This window comes from Halyomorpha halys, unplaced genomic scaffold, assembly GCF_000696795.3.
Source record: "Halyomorpha halys isolate HHAL.00 unplaced genomic scaffold, Hhal_1.1 Scaffold657.1, whole genome shotgun sequence".
Taxonomy (NCBI): domain Eukaryota; kingdom Metazoa; phylum Arthropoda; class Insecta; order Hemiptera; family Pentatomidae; genus Halyomorpha; species Halyomorpha halys.
This window is the reverse complement of record NW_027105368.1, coordinates 381958-406168: the sequence shown is the minus strand read 5'-3', so window position 1 is coordinate 406168 and position 24211 is coordinate 381958. Positions and strand designations below refer to the sequence as shown.

At 28.6% G+C, this 24211-nt stretch overlaps 2 protein-coding genes across 4 annotated transcripts in view; one reads left to right on the top strand and one right to left on the bottom strand.

Annotated features, from left to right (window-relative positions):
- LOC106685085 (otoferlin) overlaps positions 1-10347 on the top strand; it is a gene marked incomplete at its 5' end in the record, with an annotated part of 241026 nt that extends 230679 nt beyond the window's left edge. The window contains 4 exon segments of the mRNA XM_024359161.2: positions 770-1008; positions 2062-2240; positions 2639-2739; positions 4023-10347. Coding sequence (XP_024214929.2) covers positions 770-1008; positions 2062-2240; positions 2639-2739; positions 4023-4203 — 700 coding nt within the window.
- Positions 10348-14201: 3854 nt separating this feature from the next.
- LOC106685094 (forkhead box protein J1.2) overlaps positions 14202-24211 on the bottom strand; it is a 39012-nt gene continuing 29002 nt past the window's right edge. For all 3 annotated transcript variants that reach the window (XM_014427590.3, XM_067050612.1, XM_014427592.3), the window contains 2 exons: positions 18710-18848; positions 14202-16581 (listed from right to left, as the gene is read on the bottom strand). In XM_014427590.3, the coding sequence (XP_014283076.1) occupies positions 16322-16581; positions 18710-18848 (399 nt within the window). In that variant the 3' untranslated portion in view covers positions 14202-16321. The remainder of the gene's footprint in view (positions 16582-18709; positions 18849-24211) is intronic.

Here is a 24211-nt window from a genome sequence, read left to right as displayed (position 1 = left end):
TTTCGGGAAAAGTGCTGCATGATTTCAGAGGTAATTAGGTCATAGCCCCGGGAAGTATTTGTCCTTGAAGAAGAACCACATTTGATGCCATTCTGCACCAAGAGTGATAAATGAATATTGACCTTAGCCGTCTTTAGCCAAGTGAGGGACAGTGTCACAATAGAAACAGAGCCTTCTAGATTTATAACTTAAGGTATATCACTTTCTAAGGATGTCAATGATAAAATTCTGAATCTTGAAGCAATTGTGTTCATTCTCGATTAGACTTATCAATAAGAAGAGTTAGGAGGGAGGGGGGGAGAGGCCTATGCATACCAGGGCCCAGTGGACCCATGGACAAAGTATGCCAAATTTCTATTTTTCATTCTTCTAGCTACTTCAGTCACATCCAATAATTTGTGAACACATACTATAAATCTGTCATATAACATCCTCACTGTAAGAACTAAATTTACTTATTTATTTATAAATGAAATCAGAGAGCTATATTGTCTCCCCTACTTCCTCATACCAAGAAAGTATGACACACAGAATTTCAATCTGAAAATATAGCCAGAAAAAAATATGGAAACTAAGGGAGCCTGAATCTTTTAGATCTACTAGCATGTGCTGGACGATGAATTCAGGATGCAGTTACTCAAACCATCATAGTGCTTCAGCACTTTACCGAAATTTCCTACTTTTTATTTTAATCTCATATTTCTATGAGCACTGTAATAATTCCTTGTTTTATAAGAATATTTTCTATGCATAAATTTTTGTGTTTCAGATGGCTGAAAGGACAGGAAGACTGTCAGTCAACAGATATCCATTATCGTTCTTTAACAGGAGAGGGAAACTTTAACTGGCGATTCGTATTTCCTTTCCAATATTTAGTTGCCGAGCAGAAAATAGTAATTTCACGGAAGGAATCGCTGTTTAGTTGGGATGAAACAGAGTCTAAGATTCCAGCCCGTCTTGAACTTCAAGTTTGGGATGCTGATCATTTTTCAGCTGATGATTTCCTAGGTAATAATTTAAATTTATCTATTGCTTATTTTATTGAAATACATTTTTTTTATACAATGTAATTAAAAACTGGATTTTCATGTAGTAAAAAATAAAAAAATGTGCAATATATGCAAAATCTTGCTCTAAAAACTCAAAATTTGCTTAAAACACACAAATCCTTCAAAAATCAAATTTAGTGTTAAATTTATAATTTTAATACATGGAAAGCTCATCTAATCTAATTTAAATCAAAGTAAACTCACTAAATACTCGAAATTTAAAAATAAGACTGAAAACTAAAATAAGAAATTTCCATTAGCCTAATACGATTACAATAATTGTTTTTTTCTTTTGTTTACCTGTTCTTTTTTTTTATGTTAAATTTGACCTTTTACACTCATGTTTTGTACATACTCCTACTCTCTGTGGTCGCTTTACTTTTCTTATCTTTTAAGCGGAAACTTATAGCAAATATGTTGGTCGACATACATGTGACAATCTCAAAATAGTAGAGATTGTAACACAAAACATATAAAAAGGTAATCCTTCATGGCTGTACTCACACCACTAAAACCCTCAGCAAACAATGGTCCTACATCACTTTTGAAATATTTGCTTAAAATGGGAAGAGGAGACTTTAAGATAGTTAAATCATGCAATATTTAAAAAGCGCCTTAAATTGGAAAATGGCATGAAATTTACCTTGTATTTTCTATTCCATATAGAAAAAATAATAAAATAAATAAATATTGGATTTTATGACTAAATATGATAAATAATGGCTTATATGTGTATAATATATGAAATTTGGTTTAAGCATTCAAATTTAAGCTATGAAAATCAAAATAATCTAATTCTAGCTTAAAAAAGTACAATTTTATGCAACAAAAATTAAAATTGAGTAATTTAGCTCAACTGAGCAAAACACACAATATTATTATTTGGATACATTATTTTATAGGTCATAAATTAGATAGACATAAAAATTGAAACTTGTTATACAACTATATTAATTCTTGTATATAAATTGAATGTGCTATATTTGATTGAATTTTCAATTTTTTTTTACAGGTGCTATTACACTAGATCTGAATTGTTTTCCAAGAGGAGCCAAGTCAGCAAAATTATGCACGCTGGACATGCTTAAAACAGATGGCTCGGTTCCGATGGTGAACATTTTCAAAGCAAAAAGAGTCAAAGGATGGTGGCCATTTTATGTAAAAAAAGAAAATGACGAAATGGAACTGACGGTGAGTTGAATTTTAAGCAATTATTTATTATTGTTGCATCCATCAATCAGCTTATTTCTTTTAATACACTAAACATAAGTGAAGTATTTACATTAGAATCACTATAACTGATACATAATTACTCATAGAATTATCTAATACCATTTGCATCTCTTGACATTAAAGGACTCATTTCATATGCAATAATTTTATGTTACTTATCCATTCTTATTAGTTTAAGACTAAGTCTTCTAATTAATTAACGAGTACTTAACAAAATTTGTCAACAATTTTCTTCCTTAATTAAGCTTTATATGTCCTTATTCCATTTATCACACATTACTTCTTTGTAAAAATGTATTCTTTAACATTAAATTTATACCAAGTTCATAATTTGTAAACATTATTCTGTTGTGAAGGGTAAAGTAGAAGCAGAAATACATTTACTTAGCCAAGAGGAGGCTGATAAAAACCCAGCTGGCCTGGGAAGAAATGAACCAGATCCACTAGAAAAACCAAAGTAAGTTAATTTGGTTTATAATCAGATTCTGAATCCTTAAACCTGGTTTAACCTTTATAATACCACGGGGGTCCCTAATCACTACACAAACTCTTTTTCTAGTGAAAACTTATGAAAAAAATCCTCCAATTTTTGATTCACTCGTCAAATTTCTTCGGAAAACTATCTTGAGTAAGTTTCCCTTAAATTTACAGAAACACCACATTAGACAGTTTCTTTTTTCCAAATAAAAACACTTTGGGTTCCGTCCGGGATCCCCATGTTATTTGCTGTTTACGGGTTTCCGCGGAATTAATAAGATTCACCTTGATTGTTTAACCATCTCCAGAATATGGTTTTCCCACATTACGGCCTATCTCATACATGACAACATGTTTACTAAAGGAGAGAGTGAAAACGGATAAACTAGCTCCGATTCGAGAAGGGACAGACTCATCTATCATGATTGGAAACCATGAGTACTTACAAAAATGGCATTTGTAAGTAGAAGCTGACTCTAAATAAAAATATTAATTGAACCAGCCATAATGAGAAGATCGAACGACCCATCATTTTCAAACACTCAGTCTAAAAATTGTCTAGAAACGATGAAGAAGGCTTTGGAAACCACTTAGGATAAGAATTGTGTTGGCGAGGAGATTGACATGGAAGAAGCAGAAGACTTAAAACCAGGTGCAACCATATAACAAGAATGGAATAAAAAATTATGTTGTTTTTTCTATCTAAATATTTTTAAAATCCATTCTCCCATTTATTCTCACTAATAAAATGAAATGTTGGTACCAGCATTAATAAAATAAATAAGAAATACAAATATTTTATTGGGTTCCTAAAAGGACCTCAACAGTATTACGTATGTGTTAGTTTCAGACCGTGGTATTATGAAGGTTAAACTTTGATAATAATTCATTTAAACTGCAGTTTATTTTAACCTCATTTATTATTCATTTAATTATGAAGATAGACTAGATCTATATTTGTATTGCATTAAATAAAAATGGATTATAATGACTTATATGATAAAATATCATTGAATAGGTTTTTTTTAAAATCATGGTTAAAGTTAGTTTTTTGTTTTTCTCAATTTCATGAAATGATACTTTTCATTCCATCTTCAAGTAACTTTCCTAGCGAGTCATTTTTTAATTACTGGATTCGTACTACCAGACTACCAGACCTTAATTCTAAGAAGAATTAAAAACCTTTCTATTTTTAAAAAATATGTATTTTTAGGTTTCATTAAGCACACATTTTTTCTGATATAATAATTATTTATGTTCCAGTCGCCCTGATGCATCATTTATGTGGTTCCTAAATCCATTGAAATCCATTCGCTACATTGTTTGGCATAACTACAAATGGCGAATCTTAAAATTTTTCCTGTTTTTGGCCGTTATGATGATGTTTTTCCTTTTCTTTTACGCTTTCCCTGGTTATTCTGTCAAGAAACTTCTAGGTGCTTAGCTACCCTCAAATATGTATGTTTTTATTTTATTTTTCATTGATTCCTATTCATTTAAATTTGTTTTAAATAATATATTATAAGTTACTTATGGTGATCTATACTAATTATGTCCATAAAGGAGTTAGTTTATCAACTCAATTATAGGTATACAATATAATGTATTGAAATGTAATTATCATTTTAACTATAATTGAAAATTATTTTAATGACAAATAAATATCACTTGTGCAATAAGTGTAATTCAATTTATTTTATATAAAACTATATACAAACCTTGATTCACATCAGAGGTCACAAAAGTAGTTGATTTCAACTTCTGATATATAGCCTAGAAATTCATAGTTCCAATCATTAGTTCTCTTATTAATCAAGAGATAGAACTGTATGTCTCATGAGTTATTATTTTAATTAAATTTCTTTATAAAGAAATGTATTTAGTGTGATTCACTGAACAACAACAAATAAATTTTGTATGTGCTAGCAACAAGTTTGAATGACTTTTAGGAAACATGTTGAAAAAAGTTTGGTGATCTCTGATTTACATTAAGAATTGAGCACAATAAATAAAATTCTTTTGCTTAAAGATTTTTTTTATTTAAAAATATATTATCTAATTTATTAAAAGAAAATCTATTTGTGATATTTATTCTGTTGTAATTTATGTATTACTATCCTTTAGGGTTTAAACAATTTTAAATTACATGAATTGATTAATTAGTAAAAAAAAAAAAGGAATCAGATAATAATTAATCTTAGATATATGATGTTATATTCTATGCATCTGATTTTATTTACTGATCAAATTCATCGTTATAACAAGTTTTAAAAAAAAAATATTCTAAATACACCAATTTAACAAAAGTCTTCATGCTATGTAGTTACAAAAAAAGTTTGTCAAATTTGTTTCTTGATTTATATATACTTTATTACAAACATTAGTTAATATTCTATACATGCTGATCTAAATAAGCAGACATTAATTTTTTTTTATGTATACTGTATGAGACAGCTTTAAAAAAATAATAAAAATAAATTGATCATATTTTGATGTATATGACTGTCAGTTATGTATGCTAATGCTGATAAAAAAAAAAAGTAGAAAAGTTGTTGACTTCAATCAGTTGATCTTGTCCATAGTGATTATATCATGAAATTCTAAAGTTTTATCAAGTTTTTATTGTTTGAAAAATAACTTTATTTTCAAAATTTTCATGATATTTAATATTTCTGCTGTTCTAAAGTTTATAAATATTTAAAATTACATCAAATTATTTTTTGAACAGTTGGTTGTGAAAGATTTTTATGGAAAAAGTCATTAGTTGACTTTACTTTTTTTATTGTATCAAACAATAAAATAACTCAATTTTTATATTTTCTCTTTTACAGTAAAACTTTGTTATAATGCTCTCATTTATAACCCAGCTAACACATTCTTTATCCTTAGTCCTAGTCACAATTGGAGGTTTTCTCATGAAACTTAATTCATTATACTTTCAATTATGTTTTGTTTTGGTTTTTTACTGATTTTTTTTTTTTAACATGAGACAGGTTGACTTGAAGTTTTAAATACAGGACCCTAGGAAATAGTAAACTATTATAAATAATAATATTATAAAAGAATTATAAATAATTTCGTGAAGAAATTAGTTTTTTGAAGATTTTTTGGATATAATGCTAAAGAATATTCCATTGTTGTTTGAATAAGATGTTTCCATGGTTTGTTGTTTTAATTGGTTTGTTATCACTTTCTAGAAAACAGTTTACAAAAATCTTTTTAAATCACAGAAAAAAATTCATTTAATTAAATATTTAGATTAATCTAATTTAAATTAAAAAGATATTTCCATCATTAAGGATACATAGTATTAAAAGAGCTAAACAATGAGAAAGGGAATAGAATGAAAATGCATCAGTCATCAGATTTTTTAAATACGTTGCAGACAGTTTACACATTTACTTTGGATCTGAGATGGAACATCAAAATCAATTATAAAATACTATAATTTAAAAATAATTAAAACGAGAATCTTAAATAAATTTCAAAAATTAAATCTAGCTATTTTTATGCAATACCCATGTTACAGCACTCTTTGTCTGTGGTTCCTTAGAGATTGTTATAACAAAGTTTTCTGTATACAATCTGCAACAGAATCTCTGAGTAAAATGCTCCACAATACTGACCCTTAATCTCTCCTCGTACTTAACACACCAAAACTGGAATTGATTTCATAATACAGTGCTATTATAGGTTTGGTTCATTTCCAGTTTTAATGTAATCAAAGATACATAATGTTATCAAAATATAGAAATACTTTGTTAGTACCCCCAAGCCTTATTATCCATTTCCAATATGTTTATTTAGAGCATTATTTGTCAGACGCCATTATTCTAAAGTAGTAATAATCTGTGGTTACAATATGGGAGGGATATTAATTGAAATATTTATGAAAAATCGTAATGCCAAATTTTGAACCAGGATTTGGTATATCTGATTTAATATGAGTTGGTTAGTACATTTAGTAAATTTATAATTTATTTGCTCTGCACATATAATATCATTTTGATAGCAAGACTTTCTGTACAAAAATAAGCTCATAAAATGATGTATGATATCCTCAGTGAGACCAATATATAAATAATAATTGTTCATGTTCGTTATACTTGATGCTATTTCTGTAATCTATGCTGTCTTAGTTATAGTATTAATTACACAAGTCTACAACCAAAGGTTTGATGTGATAATTTTGGCTGATCTTTATGTTCTTTGTGTGAAAAAGATGGTTGGATGTGAATTCAATAAAATACACAAATAAGTAAAATTTATTTTATTTGTGCCAATGTATCGGCATGAATTTTAGATTTTTACCAGAGTTGAAAATAAAAAATGAGATAGCAACCTTAATTTAGACAAATATAATATATCAAATAAGCTAGGAAACATATATAACAAAAAATTAAGTAGATAGTAGATTATACTAACTGAAAATAATATATTATAACAATATTACATTTTATCTTGGGTTAATATCATCTACCATCCACTCAATTTCTTGTTAAATATATTTCCTAGTTTGTTTGATATATTTTTATTTTTATTTTTCTCTGACACAAGTTCAAGCCGTAACGTCAGCACAAATAAAATAAGTTTTCTTATTTATGTATCTTTAATTACCACACCCTTGCATAAATCCACCACACCATCTTTTTCTCATATTGAATCTATGGTTAGCAAAATACATCTCTTGTTTTTAATTTTTTTTATGCATTTTTTGTATGCTAAAATTGAAAATAAACTCCATTTTCTTCCTCTGGAGATTTCTTTCTGAATTCATGATACTTTTTCTCTTTGAATTCGAGTTATAAGACTGTATATTTTTAATTTTTAAATATTTTACAATGAGTTTTTATTGCCTTAAAATCTAACAAATGTGTATCTTATTGTTTTAATTGAAAAGAAAATTTTTCTTTTTGAGAATGCCAAAATATTTTAATTTAGTCAAAAGAGGTATGATAAAGAAAGGTTTCAAGTTGATCTGAGATGCAAACAAATTGTTTCTGTTTAACTAGTGAGAAAATTTTCTTTTTTTTGTTGGAGATATATAAAAAAGGATCATCAGAGTGTATAATTTTAATATAAAGTTAGTTTTTCATTTGAAATTTGTTAATCTACTTCATTTTATTTTTCTCACACATTTGAAAACCTAGTTACAAGAACATGCAACGTTAAATTGTTGAGGAAATATAAATAGGGAATTTTACTTGGAAAAATATTTTCAAATAATCCTTTCTATATAGTGCCTTACATATTTTTACTAAAACATAAAATTACCTCTATTGAACAGACCTGCTAGCTTGGACTAAGTCAGGACAAACGACTGACTTGAAATCCTCTTAAAAGAATGAAAAGGCAGGGAATTGCATGTTGATTTCAACTATTCTAACACTTCCTAGACAAACTATCTAAGCTCCAATTCATCACAAAAACTGATCTACATGACTATAATAAGGCCTATCTGAACATAAGCAGTTACACTTTGGGGCTCCTCTAAACCATCATGTTCCTTCTCTATCCAATCCTTAAAATCCAAAATCCTTCGTAAAGTCTGTAATGCTTCTTGATATTTTGTCACAAAAAAATCATCCATTAAGACCTTAATGTTCCATATGAAGTTGATCTAGTCTGTACGAAATATCAATCCTTTCATTTTAAACTCCTTAATCACCCACACCCACTAGTTTCTAACCTTACGGGTAGAACTCTATTCCTAGAGTCTTCCTCCCTCCAACTCTATTCCTAGATGTAGAAATGTTATTAGAGTGCTACCAATGGGTAGTTTCTCTACAAGCCTATTTCATGCCATTGTAATAGAACTAACATCACATTTACTAGATGTATTTTTATGTAAATACAGTTTCAAATTTCTTAAATAAGTTGAATAATTGAATTCCAGCTATCCAGGGATATAAAATCTTTTAATACAATTTTCTTTCTCATAGCTCTTCAATAATGGAAAAAATTAGGTTTTTAATCAATTTTTCTTTTTATGAACGTTTGCATAAATGTAGGTAATATGTATAGCGAGTTTAGCTTTTACTGCACGATTTTGCACATTTTGGTTTTTCCACTTTACGTTTTTTTTTTATTGCACCAAAATCATTTCTGTAATTATTATGTACAATTTTATAATACCTGAAGAATATATTTTCTTACCTCAAGTTGGTGGTATGAGGTAAGAAAACTGTTCATGTGATAAAATTTGACTTTGGTTTTTCTTAATCATCTTTCCTTTTTACTTCCTTTACAATCATTATTATTACTACACCTACTTGGGATCTTGAGATTGAATACAATCTGTACTTGATGGTAGAAAATGGAGTTCAGTTTTAGTATACGAAAATATATAACAATTAACAGATATCATCAACTAAACTTTCATAGTTTTTGTTTGTAGATTCTGTGTTATATGATTAAATAATATATGTGGAAAAAGGTAAATTATTATTATTTTATTACTGATTTATTTAGTTCCTTTGAAGGGTTTAGGGAAATAGTAAATAGTGTATTTTTTTTTTTAAATTTGGGTAACTTGAATGACTAAATATTTTTAAAACTATCTTTACTAAGGAACAAAATTTATGCTCTGCAGACATAAAAATTAACTATAATTATGTTCTATATAAAATTTTCTATAAATTTCAAAATTGTTGTAATTCTTATTTTTTTCCCTCCACCCTTCAAGTGGTATAAGTTTGATAAAAAAAATTGGAAATGATATTATTAATGATTATTTATAATATAATAATCTTGCTTTCTTGATCTCTTCTATTTAAAACATCATTAGCAATATAACAATCGCATTCTTGCATATATTGGTGCCAATGATAGCTGTGATAATTAAACTATCTTAAACGATTGTAATATTTATTAGTTATAGATATGTATATACATATTCGTGTGCATATGTGATTGGGTGTGTATGTCTATAATTCTTTTATGGACATGTTTTTCATGTTTCTTTGGTTTGTTTTTTAGATATAAATTAAAGTTATACATTTTAAACTGTTATTTATCCTCAGATTCTATATAAATTTAGGACTTGTTTATATTAGACTTCAATAAAGACCAAAATACTGCTAAGAACTATAAATTGTGAACGAGAATAAACAATAATGATCATATTTTTACAATATCATTCAGAATTAGTAATTTGTAATATGCATAGTCTCTTTAATTGATCTATTCATTTAAATTTATATGACAAACTTATTATGTAATAAACTTTACATTATTCTATTTAATAACTAGTATCCAATTTTTTTTAAGGCCTAAGTACAAACTTGTTTTCTTTGTGTGTTTGACGTAGTTTTGTGCTTCATAAATTATCATTAGCAATCACTGTTAATTAATACATATCAAATAGCTCTAGTGTATTTGGTTGCTTCTTATTAAGAATGTAGTTTTAAACTATTTTTAATAACCAAAGATTCTCAGTGTAAATGAAGTATATTTTTAAAACTCAATTTTTGTTTTTATTTCGATAAAAAGTATGTGGTTGCTTTGTGTATATATTTGTAGAATATAAAACTTGTACAATCCTGTCACAAATGATTTGTTAAAATTTATATCATAAAATACAATCAAATGTAAATAGTCATTGGTTTTATTTATTTCAAAGTGTTTTGTTCATTTCTCCTTGTAAACTCCCATGATCATAGATTTAGTTTTAAACAGTTTTAATAACAAAATAAAAAAGTGCTCACAAAATTACTTATTTATTCTACACTGACTCTTGCTGTTTTTTTTTTTACAATTTGCTCTGATCAGTAAAAATGTGATATCTTTCTCAAGTTACTTATTGATGGTTGACTTTGGTAAATCAAGAATGAGATACAGACATGAAAAACCATTAAAGTATATATCCAATTAAGTATTGAATGCTGATGTTTAGACTTCGACGTGGCTGGTGATTTAAACAAACTCTAAATACAATAACATTGACTGCTTGATGAAGACCTAAAATGCATATAAAAAAGTCTGCATTTAATAATTGAGTCATAGGCTAGAATAATTTTATATGTTTCAATATTTGATTGCTTTTTTATTATTTAACACTTTGACCACGTTGAAGGCACATTGTCATCAAGCCACAGTGGTAAGCAAGAATTCATACATTATATAACGCTTATTTAAATTAAAAGAAAAGAAAATATTAATTTAAAAAATGTGGTTTTCTAAGGGAGGCCCTACAGTTAAAGTGTTAATTAAGTTTATTAAAAGTGTTACTTAAACCATAGTACGGTTTATGAATTGCCAATATCAGGACCACCTTATTAGGAACACAAAAGATTAATAAAAACGTAATTAGAGTCAGACATAATTTTGACTGTTCTGCACAATTTGAAAATTGTAACATATAACATTTTTTCAACCTGTGACTCAAATATTTGGCACTATCTGGTCAATGTTTTTCTCCACTTGGACCATCTTTTTCTTCTCCTTATGTTCCATTTTGCAGCTAGAGACATTCAAATCCATTGTTTCCATGATTCCTCCAGATCGGATTCAGGAATTCCAGGAAAATTGGAATTTTATAAACATAGGCTTTACTTTCAGAAAACTGTACTTTTTTATGATTTTCACTCAGAACCACAAAAGTTATTTTGTAACCAGTATAAAATACTCGTTACTGATTGTAATAAAATAATGTCTATCCTTTTTTTTTAAATAATTTTTTTTACTATGATGAGTTCATTAACTGTGGATTAGATGAGAAGATGGTTGGGGTGCAGTCAGTGGAAGAGCATAAATAAGTAAAACTTTATTAATTAGTGCCAACATTTTGGCCAGAACTTCAGGCCTTCATCAAAACTAAGAACAAAAACAAAATAACAACCATAATGAATAAAAGGAAATACAAAATAACAAGAAACATAAAAAGATAACAGATAATATAGGTACATAAGAAGTATTGAAGAAAATTTATAGTATAATATTTCAAGAATATTGAAACTTACCAGAATATAGTAATATTAATTAATATAAAATATATTAGTAATAATCAATATAAAATTATTAAACATTTATAAATCATAATTCTAAAAGTCGATTGGCAATATTAAATTAAAATCTTATTTCAATTTAAAAAAAAGAAAAGTTGTGCCACTTGATTTAGTCCAGATTTTTACCTAATTAAGGGTACCAACTTCATTGAGGGATCCCGACAGCATGACTATTAATCGAGCAACAGTAATTTTTTACAAAGTACTACATTCCTTACACTTCATGGGTTGTAGCGGTACAGATTTAATTTTATTTTAATTGAACTGACTACATTTTAAGATTTTAATTTAATAATGTCGATCAACTTTTAAAATTATGATTTATAAATTAATAATTTGTGATGTTTTATTGCCCAAGTTCAATTTTAATATTACTAAAGTCCCATACAGTTTCAATATTCTAGTTTCAATATTTACCAACCACCTTCTTCTCATAAAATTTCTTTACCATTTAAATTTTGTACTTGCAGTTCTCCTTAGGCCAATATTGTAAGAATCACAATGGTACCACAAAGTTTGGATTCTTGAACTTCAAAATGGAAAAAAATGGAAAGATTAATAGAAAGATAAAAATTGGCTCCCAAAGAATAAATTCTTTTTTTAACAGTTTGCAAAATGGTCAGTAAATTGAATTAACCTGCTGCCTATAAAACATTTGTAACAAAGACTAATTAATTTATTTAGAAATTAGGATGATTTTTTAGGCATACCCAGCCTCTGTTAAGTGGGTACTTAATTGAGGAAAAATCCTGGTGTTTGAGCATGAATTTCATCAAATCACTTCCTTGCAAAACCGCTGTCCAAGATTGGTTTAATGGATAACTAATAATTATATGCCAATGTTTATATTTACTGAGGAGGCGGTATGAATGGAACTCAAAATAGTAAAAAAAATATGGAAACATTTCAACATTCACAGCATGTATTAAGGGCTAAAGAAACAAAATACAAAAGAAAAGAACTTTGAAGACTTCCAGGTTAAAATGATGACTTTCAAAAAATATTTTGTTTACTATTTTAATTTTCATTCTAACCTTTATCTTATTCCTCAATTCTAAACAGTCAACTACAAATTTTACTATATTTGTCTATTTAAATCTATACCTTTGTTTATATTAAAAAATCCTTAGAGGACCTACATTGTGGTGTTAATTATAAGTACCACATTGTCTTGCGAACTTTTTTTTTTCAGATTTCTTCAGATACTATTACCAAATTACCTGTTGTGTCAGTACTCTCGACATTAACAAGAAATAACCTATGTTATTGTTAACTTGTGTTCAAATACATGAAGATATAGTGGCATTATGAATTTGGAATTGAGTGCCAATTAATTACTTAATTAATCAATGCCAACCACAATATCCAATCTCGAATACTCTTGAATGCATTTGAAATGAAGTAAGCTGTGAAACCCAGGTCATTGCACTACAGAAGGGTAGAAAAAGGCCTTTTGTTGAAAATTGGGAAAATAATTTTATTAAAAATTTTTTCCTAGAAATGTTGTAGTGTTTAACACATTTTTATTCATGCTAGGAATAGAGACACTGAATATTTTTAAAAAATATATTAAGAAGGTGCTGGTCTGGAAAGTAGTAAAAAAAAACAACACTAAAGCATAGTGTTGATTATTTATTAAGCACTTATTTTTTGACGCATATTGTAGGTCTTCATCAGGTCTGCGAAGGAGTTTTTAATGTAAACAAAGGTATAGAATTAAACAGATAAATATAGTGAAATTTGTATTTGGCTGTTTAGAATTGAAAAATGAGATAACCTGGTGGTGGTTAGAATGAATTAGGACAGGGGTTTGCAAGGAAATGATTTGTTCAAAATCATGCTCAAACATCATGATTTTTCCCCAATTTAGGGTAAACCTTAATAGAGATGCCCCAGGAAGACTCCTAAACCAACAGGGTTGATTCAAGGCTGATATAACAGAATAAATAATTATCTGCCACGGCCGGATTCAAATCCAGATCCAGGAGATTGTAAAGCCTTACTTACTGAGCTACCCCATTCATCAGTAAGCTAAACAATGTTTAGTTGAATCTAAATTATAATATATTGTTTTCTATAAATTAAAGGAGGATTCTAGAGGGTTTAAAGATGAATTCAAACAATTTTAAACATAAATATCTATATTGAGTATACTCCTATGGTACAGCTAAGCTAAAGACTAGTGACATTGACTGGTATTTTATTATTTCACTTAAAACTTAATACAAATAACAAATTTTCACAATTATCAATCAAATTCAAACCTTAAAACAAAAAACTTACAAAATTCTCCAATTTAAAACTATTTCTAGTAGTATAATTAACAAAAAAGTGGTATAGAAAATATAACAGTTTTGCAAGATTTGCTGAATGTTTACATATTAATAAATAAAAATGTGAATATTTTGTACAACAGTTCAAAAAGTTTTGTTTTAAAAAAAAAAAAGTTGAAAATTCCATAATACTGCTTAAGGTAATAACCATAGTTATTTAAAGAATAAATGTTTGTTTCCTATTGCTACAGCCTACATTATTCCTACACTTAATCAATTCATGTATTACTAATCGATCTCGCAAGATAAAATAAAAAGTTTCGTAATTCATATAAATATAGACATGGTTGTATATGCATCAATAAATATGTACATATTACAAAAAACAAAAGGACTGAAATAGTGAACAAAATATTATTTTAATTTAGCAAGAATCCAATGCACAAACCAATGTAAAATCAAACCTCCTTCTATAACATTAATATTTCTAATTGAAATTTCACAAATTTAAAACATAAATAGGTTATGAATTTTGAATTTATTACAGAACTGTGCATTAGTTAATTTTAATTATGTTTTCCAGCATAAATGTCATGGAAGATTTATAATTTCAATGAGATTTTCATAAAGATTCAAAAAGGCCAATGTTCAATAAAATATTAGGTGGAAGAAAAGTTGTTTATAATAATTTTATGGAAAGGCATAATCAAAGAAGTGAATAAAGTAAAAAATAAGTTATACTAAAATCTAATATGAAAAGGAAAGATAACTTAGAACATTAATTGTAGGAAGAAGATAGTCCAGGTGGCGGTCAATAAAGGTGTCAAAATAGTAAAAAAAAAAAACTAATTATTGTTAACCAATGTTTCGCCCCACATTGCTGGGGCTTGCTGTCCCCACATTGCTTATTCAGTGCTGTCAGATTGAAACAAAGATGACAATAAATAGTTTTCTTTGACTATTTTTATACCTTTATTAACCGCCACCCGGACTATCTTTATACAATCTATTTCATATGATCAACAATCTTCTTCCAATTTAAAATATTAATCTTTAAATAGGCATACAAATGTATATATTTCTGGTTCAAAAAATAAAATAAATAAAAATGGTTATTTATTTGGAACAGACTATTTCTTCTCAAATAACTATAAAAATAATTTAAAATATCTGAATATAGAATTCAATATAATTTTTTCTTTGATCGTGCCTTTAAAATTAAAACAACCACAACTTCCCTTGTTTTCTATCCGTACATATAATTTATAAAAATACCTATATAATTTAAATAAGAAACAATCTATCTTTCCTAACCATCGAGATAAACTTTCTTTTCAAAATGTCAAAATAAATATAATATTTCACAACCTCTGGACGGAACCTACCACGTTTTAATAAATTAAGCACCTAACTTTTCAAGGCCAATTGGACGGAATTGCCTAATAATGTACTCAATACTTTCTTATAGCTATTCAAGCCTTATAATTACTCATAAAATATTTGTATTGAAAACCACCAACAATAGCACATAAACTGGACGGAAGAGTTAATATTTTTGAGCAAAAATAATCTTTTATTTATATTTTAGGAAAAAAGGCACATAATATCAATACCCTTATCAATAAAAGAAACAATAATTAAATGTAACATGAGACAAGTGAACCTAGAAGTAGGAAACATGTTTAAAAGTAATAAAGCTAAGTTTTAATTGTAAGACTGATGAATAATTTTGTGAAATGTAATTGAAACATTATTCAAAAATCATTTCAAAGGTTTACATGTCTCAAAAAGTTTTAAAATATTTACATGGCACAAAAATAATTTATAACCTGATTCATAGTTTGATTGTGCATTATTTTTGTTACCGAACATTGTGCATCATTAAATTTAATTAAATAAATTTTTTGTTTCATCGGTAGTCAATATCCCACAAAATAGTGTAATTAAAAAAGACCTGAAAATTAGTGTAGAAAAATAACAAATGTGTTTTGGCTTTGAATTTTCATATAAGTCTAAGTATAAACAGATTTGAAAATTTTCAATAAATAAATTTTATAAATATCAAAACCAGGACAAAAGTAAATGACTTGACTGAAAATTCAAGTATAGACTCTCATATTTATTAATGAAAGAATAGTACAGTACAAAACCCTACTCATTTTAACCAACCTTAAAACCCATTTGTTCATCTCCACCAAGAGATTAACCCATAGAAAACATGGTTAAGGTACACAAGTTTCAAAGGTGGGAACAAACCTCCATTTTGTACAGATAATTTTCATGTTCATAACGTATCTAAAAGGGAATGCAGCAATTCTAGTTGACTTTCATCCCAGCCACCACTACCTCCTCCCAGCAGGATTGAAGAGAGTTCGTCTTCTGGTAATGGTTCTACCACCACATTCGGTCCTTGGTCAAATCCTAAAAATATTTCTTGGGTTTTTTCAGGTGATGGAAATTTCACATTTGTTCCTGCTGTCTTTTCCCGTTTTTTAGTTCCTATGGGTTTTTCACCATTTATGCTCTTTGCGGAATTGTGAACCCCTGAAAATTAATCATATTTTGAAATGAGGATGGAAAATAATGATGTTTACAAAAAGAAACAATACACTGGAAATCAATTAAATAAAACAAATAAATATTGATTAAAAATTAAATATCGTGTAACAAGAAGTTTTCATATTCATGTTATCAGACTTTTTCTACTGCTCATTTTGCAAGACATAAATTTTATAATGACTAGTTTTCCACATAACAGCTATTTGATATTTTCATCATAAATAGCAATTAATAATAAATTTATATATAATAAACAATATTTAACATTTTATATAGACTTGGCACCCAATCAGCACTGTCTGATTGGTTTTATATCATTTTTTTGGCTAAACATAAGAGTTTTTCTCATTTCACAAGCAATTTTAGTCTGTTGATTAGTTAAATTCAACCTCATTTTTCTCCTACAATTATACTGTGAAGAAAATTTTCTTCATAATGAAGTATCCAAAATAAAAATCTAAAAGAATAATTTTATTTTATAATGCTGAAGCTCCTAAAATGCCATTACCATGTGCACCTACGGTCAATGCTAGTGTAATTCATTTTTACTTATAACGGATAACTTAAGCTTTCTAAATCAAATTTTAGTTCAAATGAGGTGTTTATAGTAGACTGTATATTAATATCAGCTGAAGATCGCCGGGGGAGGAGGGGAGGGTGCAGTCAGCAAAAAATACACATATAAACAAAAACTTAAATTTATTTGTGCCACAACTTATTTTTTATTGGCACAAATAAAAGTTGTTTAGATGATTTCTGTATTTCTTGCTGACCGCACCCCCGACCATCTTCTCTTCACAAAGTTTATTTCTTTTTTTACTTAAAACTGACTATTTTAATTGCAATGAATTTCAAAATAATTTTATTACATTCTTTCGATATTTTTTCCTTTATTAGGTGATGTATTTTTCCTTTATTATGTGCTAATTTCACTATATAGAAGGTTTTAAAAAACTGTTAGTAGTTTATCTGTTTCACCATCTAGTTCCTGACTTTCAGGATATTGTAGGCACCCCCCACCCCAACAACATCAAACTATCTCAGCTTTTGTCTCCTTCTCCTTGTTCCATGAATTAGCTGTGTTAGCAGTATTTTTGGCAGTTTCCCATTTAATTATCTATCCAATTTTTAATTTTATTTTAGTATTAATAGATTTTTAATTAATAACATTATTTAATACTTTTTCTTTTTTCAAATGTTTCTAATATATAAAATTAATGTACAAATCTAGTTCGTAAAAAAAAAGAGCTGTTGCTACTCATAAATTTTCATATATACCCTTCAGCAAACAAATCATGTTGCCCCCAACTTGCAGCTTTTATTGGAGACTATGGGACCAATTTTTTAAGATTCATTACCATAGTGACGTATCATTCAAAATTGAACTTGGAACTCGACATTACCATCTGCTATTTTGTTTCTTATGCTGACTTAAGATCTAATGCCCTTCTATTCTCTATTCTACTCACAAAACAGTATGACTGACTATTGTGATCAAAAAGGGAACCACTTTATATAGATTTTAATATATCAAAAACAAAAAATTTTGCCTTTACGTCATTAAAGTATATCACAAAAATCTTCATAAAATATCCTTTTTTATTTCTTTAGTCTTGAGATATGTTGATATAATAGTTAAACAATAAGGAGATTTTTTATTAAACATGTATCAGAATCGATTTTACATGATTAAGGCATGATACTATAATACTTCTACACTTTTTTTTATCTGTAATCTCATTTTTGAGCAAGGCATTTCTTCTAAATGAGTTTACATTATCGCTGCAATGATTATTCGTTCTAGTTCAAGATATTTAGTTTTTAATTCAAAGTATAAAAAAAGGCAAAATGGACCAATTATTTAATTTTATAGAATCGATAAAATTGTATCCTATGTAAGTTATAAAATTATGATGGTTCAGAAGTCAAACATTATTATTCCCAAACAACAAAAACACCGTCAATTCTACACGACTTTAGCCATAGGTATTTAATTTTTGATTATTGAATGGAACATGTACATTAGAGTTCACAACCAGGATGCCACAATAACATATAAATAAATTGATCTTTTAGTTATATTGGGAATAATTAAACAAATGGGTTGACTTACTATTTCTTGGTCTTGTAGTATGGCCTCTTTCCAAACTCTCCATGTCTAGCCTCCAAAATCCTCCTTTTCCAGGTTCTTCTTTGCTTCGAGGAACTTTCACAAAACATTTGTTCAGACTTAAGTTATGCCTGATAGAATTCTAAAAAAGATAATTAGGAGTAATTAGGTTATAATTTGAAGGTAATTAATATGTTGCTGAACTTTTTTTTCATTAATTTAATGTTTTATGTGACCAAAACAACAATACATTGTAACATGCTCTTTTTGCGTAAATAATATATTTTGATGTATAAAGGGTTTATAATATGTTTTATTTTATGTATCGTTTTAAGATTGTTAATTTGTTTTGTTTATCCAAAAAGCAAGCTAACCAGTTTTCTTTGTCTAAAAGAAATACGTTGTATTCCAAACAAAGCCAAGATGGCGGTACGTATTCTTCAGTCAAGTCCGTTGAATCAAGGCCATGTGAGCAGATTCAAATATCATAAAAACTATTTTAACTCGTCCCCTCATAATTGAAAATATAGTTAGAAATCAAGAAATAGTGCTAATGAATAATATTCAGAAAGTAAATCATTTGGAAAAATCCCAAACTGTTGTGCGACAATCGATGTTTACATGTAACCTCAAGGCAGGTTTTGGGTTTTTGAACTGGGGTCACTCGGGTCGGTGGCGCGGAAGAGAGATGAGGTCATGAGCAAGAAGAGGTGCTCATCAATTTCTGTCCAGAAGAAGAGGAAGCCACCATTTTTGGACGACAGCACAATAAGAGAAAAGAAAACATCAAGGATCTCAAAAGGAAGACCGTGAGCTTGGTTAGTTTTGTATGCATAATAATAGATACATGTGTAAAATAGATTTTAATTTAAATTAAGAGAAATTATTGTATCTGTATTCTGATTGTCTAGCAACCACACGCCCTGAGATTAAGAGTCTTTCTTTTATATTATTAAATTTGAATAAATTTTATTATCCATTTGATATTAATGTTCTTAATTTGAACCCCAAGTTAATCTCTAATATTTGAAATAAGTTTTATATAACTATCAAAATTCTATTTATTTTTATTTTTAATAAATAAAATTATTACAACATTTATAAACACATTTCTTAAAATAAAGTGGCTCCAATCACAATTTTATTAATAAATAATACTTTTTGGAAACTCATGTCAAAATCAAAATATCCAAACTTAAAGTCTTTACTTTTCAATTATTTTTTATTTTTACTACAACATATTGTTGTGAATCTTATAATTAGGTTTATGAACATGAAAATTTGTTCACAAGTTGAGGACAGTTTAAACTAATTTTGTGCCAAATTAAAAAAAAAAATTACCAACATCATTGTTACTTATTATAATTTTCATTTAATAAGTATATTTTTATTATATTTAACTTTTATTTTATTACTACCTTTATCACTACAATCCAAGAAGAGTCAGGGGTTCAAGTATTTTATAAAAAAGTACTGTTTCTTGAACAATGATTGTAAAAGGAGGTAATTTGTAGATCATGCTCGACTGTCAGGTTTTTACCCAATTAATTAAGGGCACCCACTTAAAAGAAGCTGTGTTTGCCCCAGAACCCCTCTCCCCACGTGACCCCTCAATATTGACTCCAAGCTACAGTATCAGATCAAATGAATAACTGAAACAGACAAATTTGATCCCGGGCCCGTGAGTTATTAGCATAATGCCTTACTCTCTGAGCTACTCCGTTCCCATTTTTTTTATTACTATATTTTTAAAAATACTTTATTTCTTTTTCATTATTATATTTTTCTATATTCTTATGGCCTTGGATGTACTTTTTTCTTTTTTTTTTTTTAGTTGCTCATATTTTTGTATGAGACTTATGAAATAATATGCAAATACATTAAATAAAAAAATGTGACTTCACAAAATATAAAAAATAAATTCTGGGCCCTCATATGATCTACCTCTAACCAATGGGTCATTTGGTCATGTTTTTTTTAATGAGGTGTAGATAGTTGATCATAGATTTATAAGTGGAGAAGATGGTCAGGGGTGCAGTCAGTAAAAAAGAACAAATAAACAAACAATTATTTATTCGTGCCGACGTTTCGACCTAAGTTTCAAGTTTGGGGAGAGATCTTACCCGCAAGCTCCCTGATGAAGACCTGAAACTTAGGTCGAAACTTCGGCGCGAATAAATAATTGTTGTTTATTTGTGTTTTGTTGCTGACCGCACTACCTCCTCCCCTCCCCTACCATCTTCTCCAGTTCTTTGTTTTTCTAAGGAATCACTTCAAGTCTTGTATCTTAAGGTGATAAATTAATCCCAAACAGAAAATCAGTGGACTTAGGGCAGACTTTTAGACTTGACATTTGACTGGCTTTACCCAATCCTTAAAAGTATTAACTTTCATTGTTCCCAAGATGTTACTTTTCGGAAAACTGTGTATTGGGAACTATTGAACGTAAAGATCTCAACTATGACTCAAATTTTAGCAAATATATACTACTTACTACTAAAAGTTAGATCGGTAGACGGATTTAAAGATATTAAGTGTTGAATGATAAATTAGCAAAATAGAAAAGTAGGTCTTTACTAAACTTTTGGTATAGCACTAAGGTACTAAAAACTGTAATAAAATTAAAAGCTTGTCTTAGTAGCACATAATTCCATCCAAAACTATGCTTCTAATGCTTCCAAAACTATCTCGGAAGATGGCTATATCTCATAACTATGGTAGGAAAAATGTTGACATATGTGAGGCTTCTAATTCAACTTCGAGGGCACATTAATACATAATTAAACAAAAAAGTTAAGGGCAGATCGTTAATAATGCACAACGAATAATCGATTACAACTATAACCTACTTTGATTTCGGGAGCGAAAAAGGCGGGAGTTTCGCCATTTACCCATTCCTGGAAATCAGGAATAATATGGATTTTAAAACCAATTATCATTGAGTTGCAGAGCATGAGGAAGGTCTGGTTACTTATTTTTATTATTTATTTGTTTTATGTAGTTTAAAATGTGCTAACAAAGAACAATATATAATACAATTAATATGAAATCCATTGTAAAATGAAAATATCTGTTCTGAAAGAAGCGAGGATTTCAACTCAAAGTTGGGGGTAAGTGGAAGTTATGTGATGGTCTCACAGCAACAGATTTTTATTTGAATAATAATCATATTTAGCCATGATAACTTTACCTCTGGGCCGAAATTAGAACTTATTGTCAGTCAGTGATTTTTCGTTTATGTAAAATATACTATCCGGACATAATTCCAGCCTATACAAGCAGATATCAATTCGGTCAAACTTCCATCTTCGTCTTTGTCAAAATCCACTAATTTTCTGTTAAAAGAAAATTTGTTGTACTTGTTAAGGTTTTAACTGGTATTGTTTACTGTAAGAAATCTGTACTTTGTGAGTCCACAAAGTTTCAGGATTAATCTCAAAATTAAAAATTTGTGTACATCGATCTTAAAGTCTTAAATATATGACCCTCTGGCAGCAACACCACTGTCAGCTTTTTTCTATTGTTTCTAGTCTCGCTGGAACTCTTTGCGCGAAAGGCTTTCAGGGATCCCGTCGAAGCTGGCTAGAGCGCTAGAATCGTATCGAGTCGCTTCCCTTTCAGGTCTTTCTGATTCAAGGAAACAAAAAGAAGTCGCTGGAAGCTGGGGAGGGTGCGATAGTAGGGGTATTCATGATCATCAGTTTAACGTGTTAAATGGAGAAAATTTTGTTAAATAAAGAAATATTTCCTTCTTTTTTGTTAAAACGTTATGGTTGAGAGTCTGTTACTCGGTCTGTTAAATGGAGAATGACTTCACCTTACAGACTAGCTGAACTCATCACCGTTTTGTTTGTTGTTGTGTTAGGTTACTTGCTCGTAGTTTTTGTTTTGTTGATTGTGTATTAGTATTGTTTTGGACGTTTTTAAATTTAATAAAGCAATAGATGACAATAATAATAATGTAATGACAGTTGTCAATTAGCTCATCTTGATTCTCTTCCTCACAACTCAGTAGCACAACTTTCACTTTAGGCATGTTGTAATAAATTACTTTAATCAAAACTTAGAAGTTTTAGTAAAAAATAAGTTTTGGAAAGAAAGGTTATAAAACAAGTTGTTCAGAAAACCCACTAGGGTCTCTTATGCATTTAACATTTAACATGACTTTAAATAAGACTGCTCACAGTCCTATACTTACAACATTTAACATAGTAAAACTTTTTACATTTAACACATCATGAATACTCCTAGTATTTAGCCACGTTTAAACTGGCTGACTCGGTTCAATCGATTCTTCAAACGGTGGATCACTCCAGCATAAAACTGGGCTGTGATAGTCTGTTTGGGAGGAACAAACTTTGTGGGTCGCTCCTTTGGCGTTGAACTCAGGAAAAAAGTATTTTATCCAAGTTCACAACACAAATCATCATATAATCTTGACTTAGCTCCAGGCGACTTCAATCAATGAATTAAGATAGATCTCATAGAGAAGCAAATCGACAAGATCCCAGCGGCAGCCTCGATGAGGCCCTTAAAACGCTAGGAGCGGTGTATGGTAATCATAAAACATATTGGACACTTTAAGTTCGCTGTACAAAAAATGTTCAATTCATTTTTGGTTCTAAGATCAGTTTTGAAACTTAGTGAACGCACTATTTATGTACTGTATTTCGCTTCCAAAAATAAATACAAAAGAAAAAACAAATATTCAAATGTTATTTATATTACTAATATATTAATATAGGTATTTCTCATTACAAATAAAGTTATATTTAAACTTAATGATCTTTTACTCGAAGAGTCTCTGGAATTAAAGAGTCTCTGGATTTGGTGAATGACACAATTCTTCCCTTTTCAACTGCAATAATTTATTTCATATAATCAGCAACAACGTTTCGGGAAATATCCCCCATCTTCTTCAGGTTGCTATAACACCAAATTCAACAAAAACCCATAACATGCGCTTACAACACTATTAATATATCATATATACTTCAAAACTATTTATGAACTATTTACCTGATAAAAATATCCTATCCTAATTTGTTTTTATAGCAACCTGAAGATGGGGGATATTTCCCGAAACGTTGTTGCTGATTATATGAAATAAATTATTGCAGTTGAAAAAGGAAGAATTGTGTCATTCACCAAATCCAGTTTAATGTTATATCAATGCATTACAATGAATGGTTTGTGAAGCTTCAAATTTTGGGTAGCTTTCAAAATTTATATGTAAATGTATCATTCGAAAGTTAAGAATACTCATTTATTAAATCTACAAACATTAAGTTCTTAACTTCATGATTCAAAACACTACTTCTTTTTATACTTTATCTCCTCAAATTTCTTTATTTTTCTCCGTTTTTGTCCTTAGCCCAATACCAAGGAAATCTCAATTTGATGTTTCCAAGTTAAAAAAAAAAAATTGAATGAACCACCCTATAACAATAAATTTGGAAAACGTACATTAGATTTTTCGTGCCATTGCTTACCAGAAGAACTAAA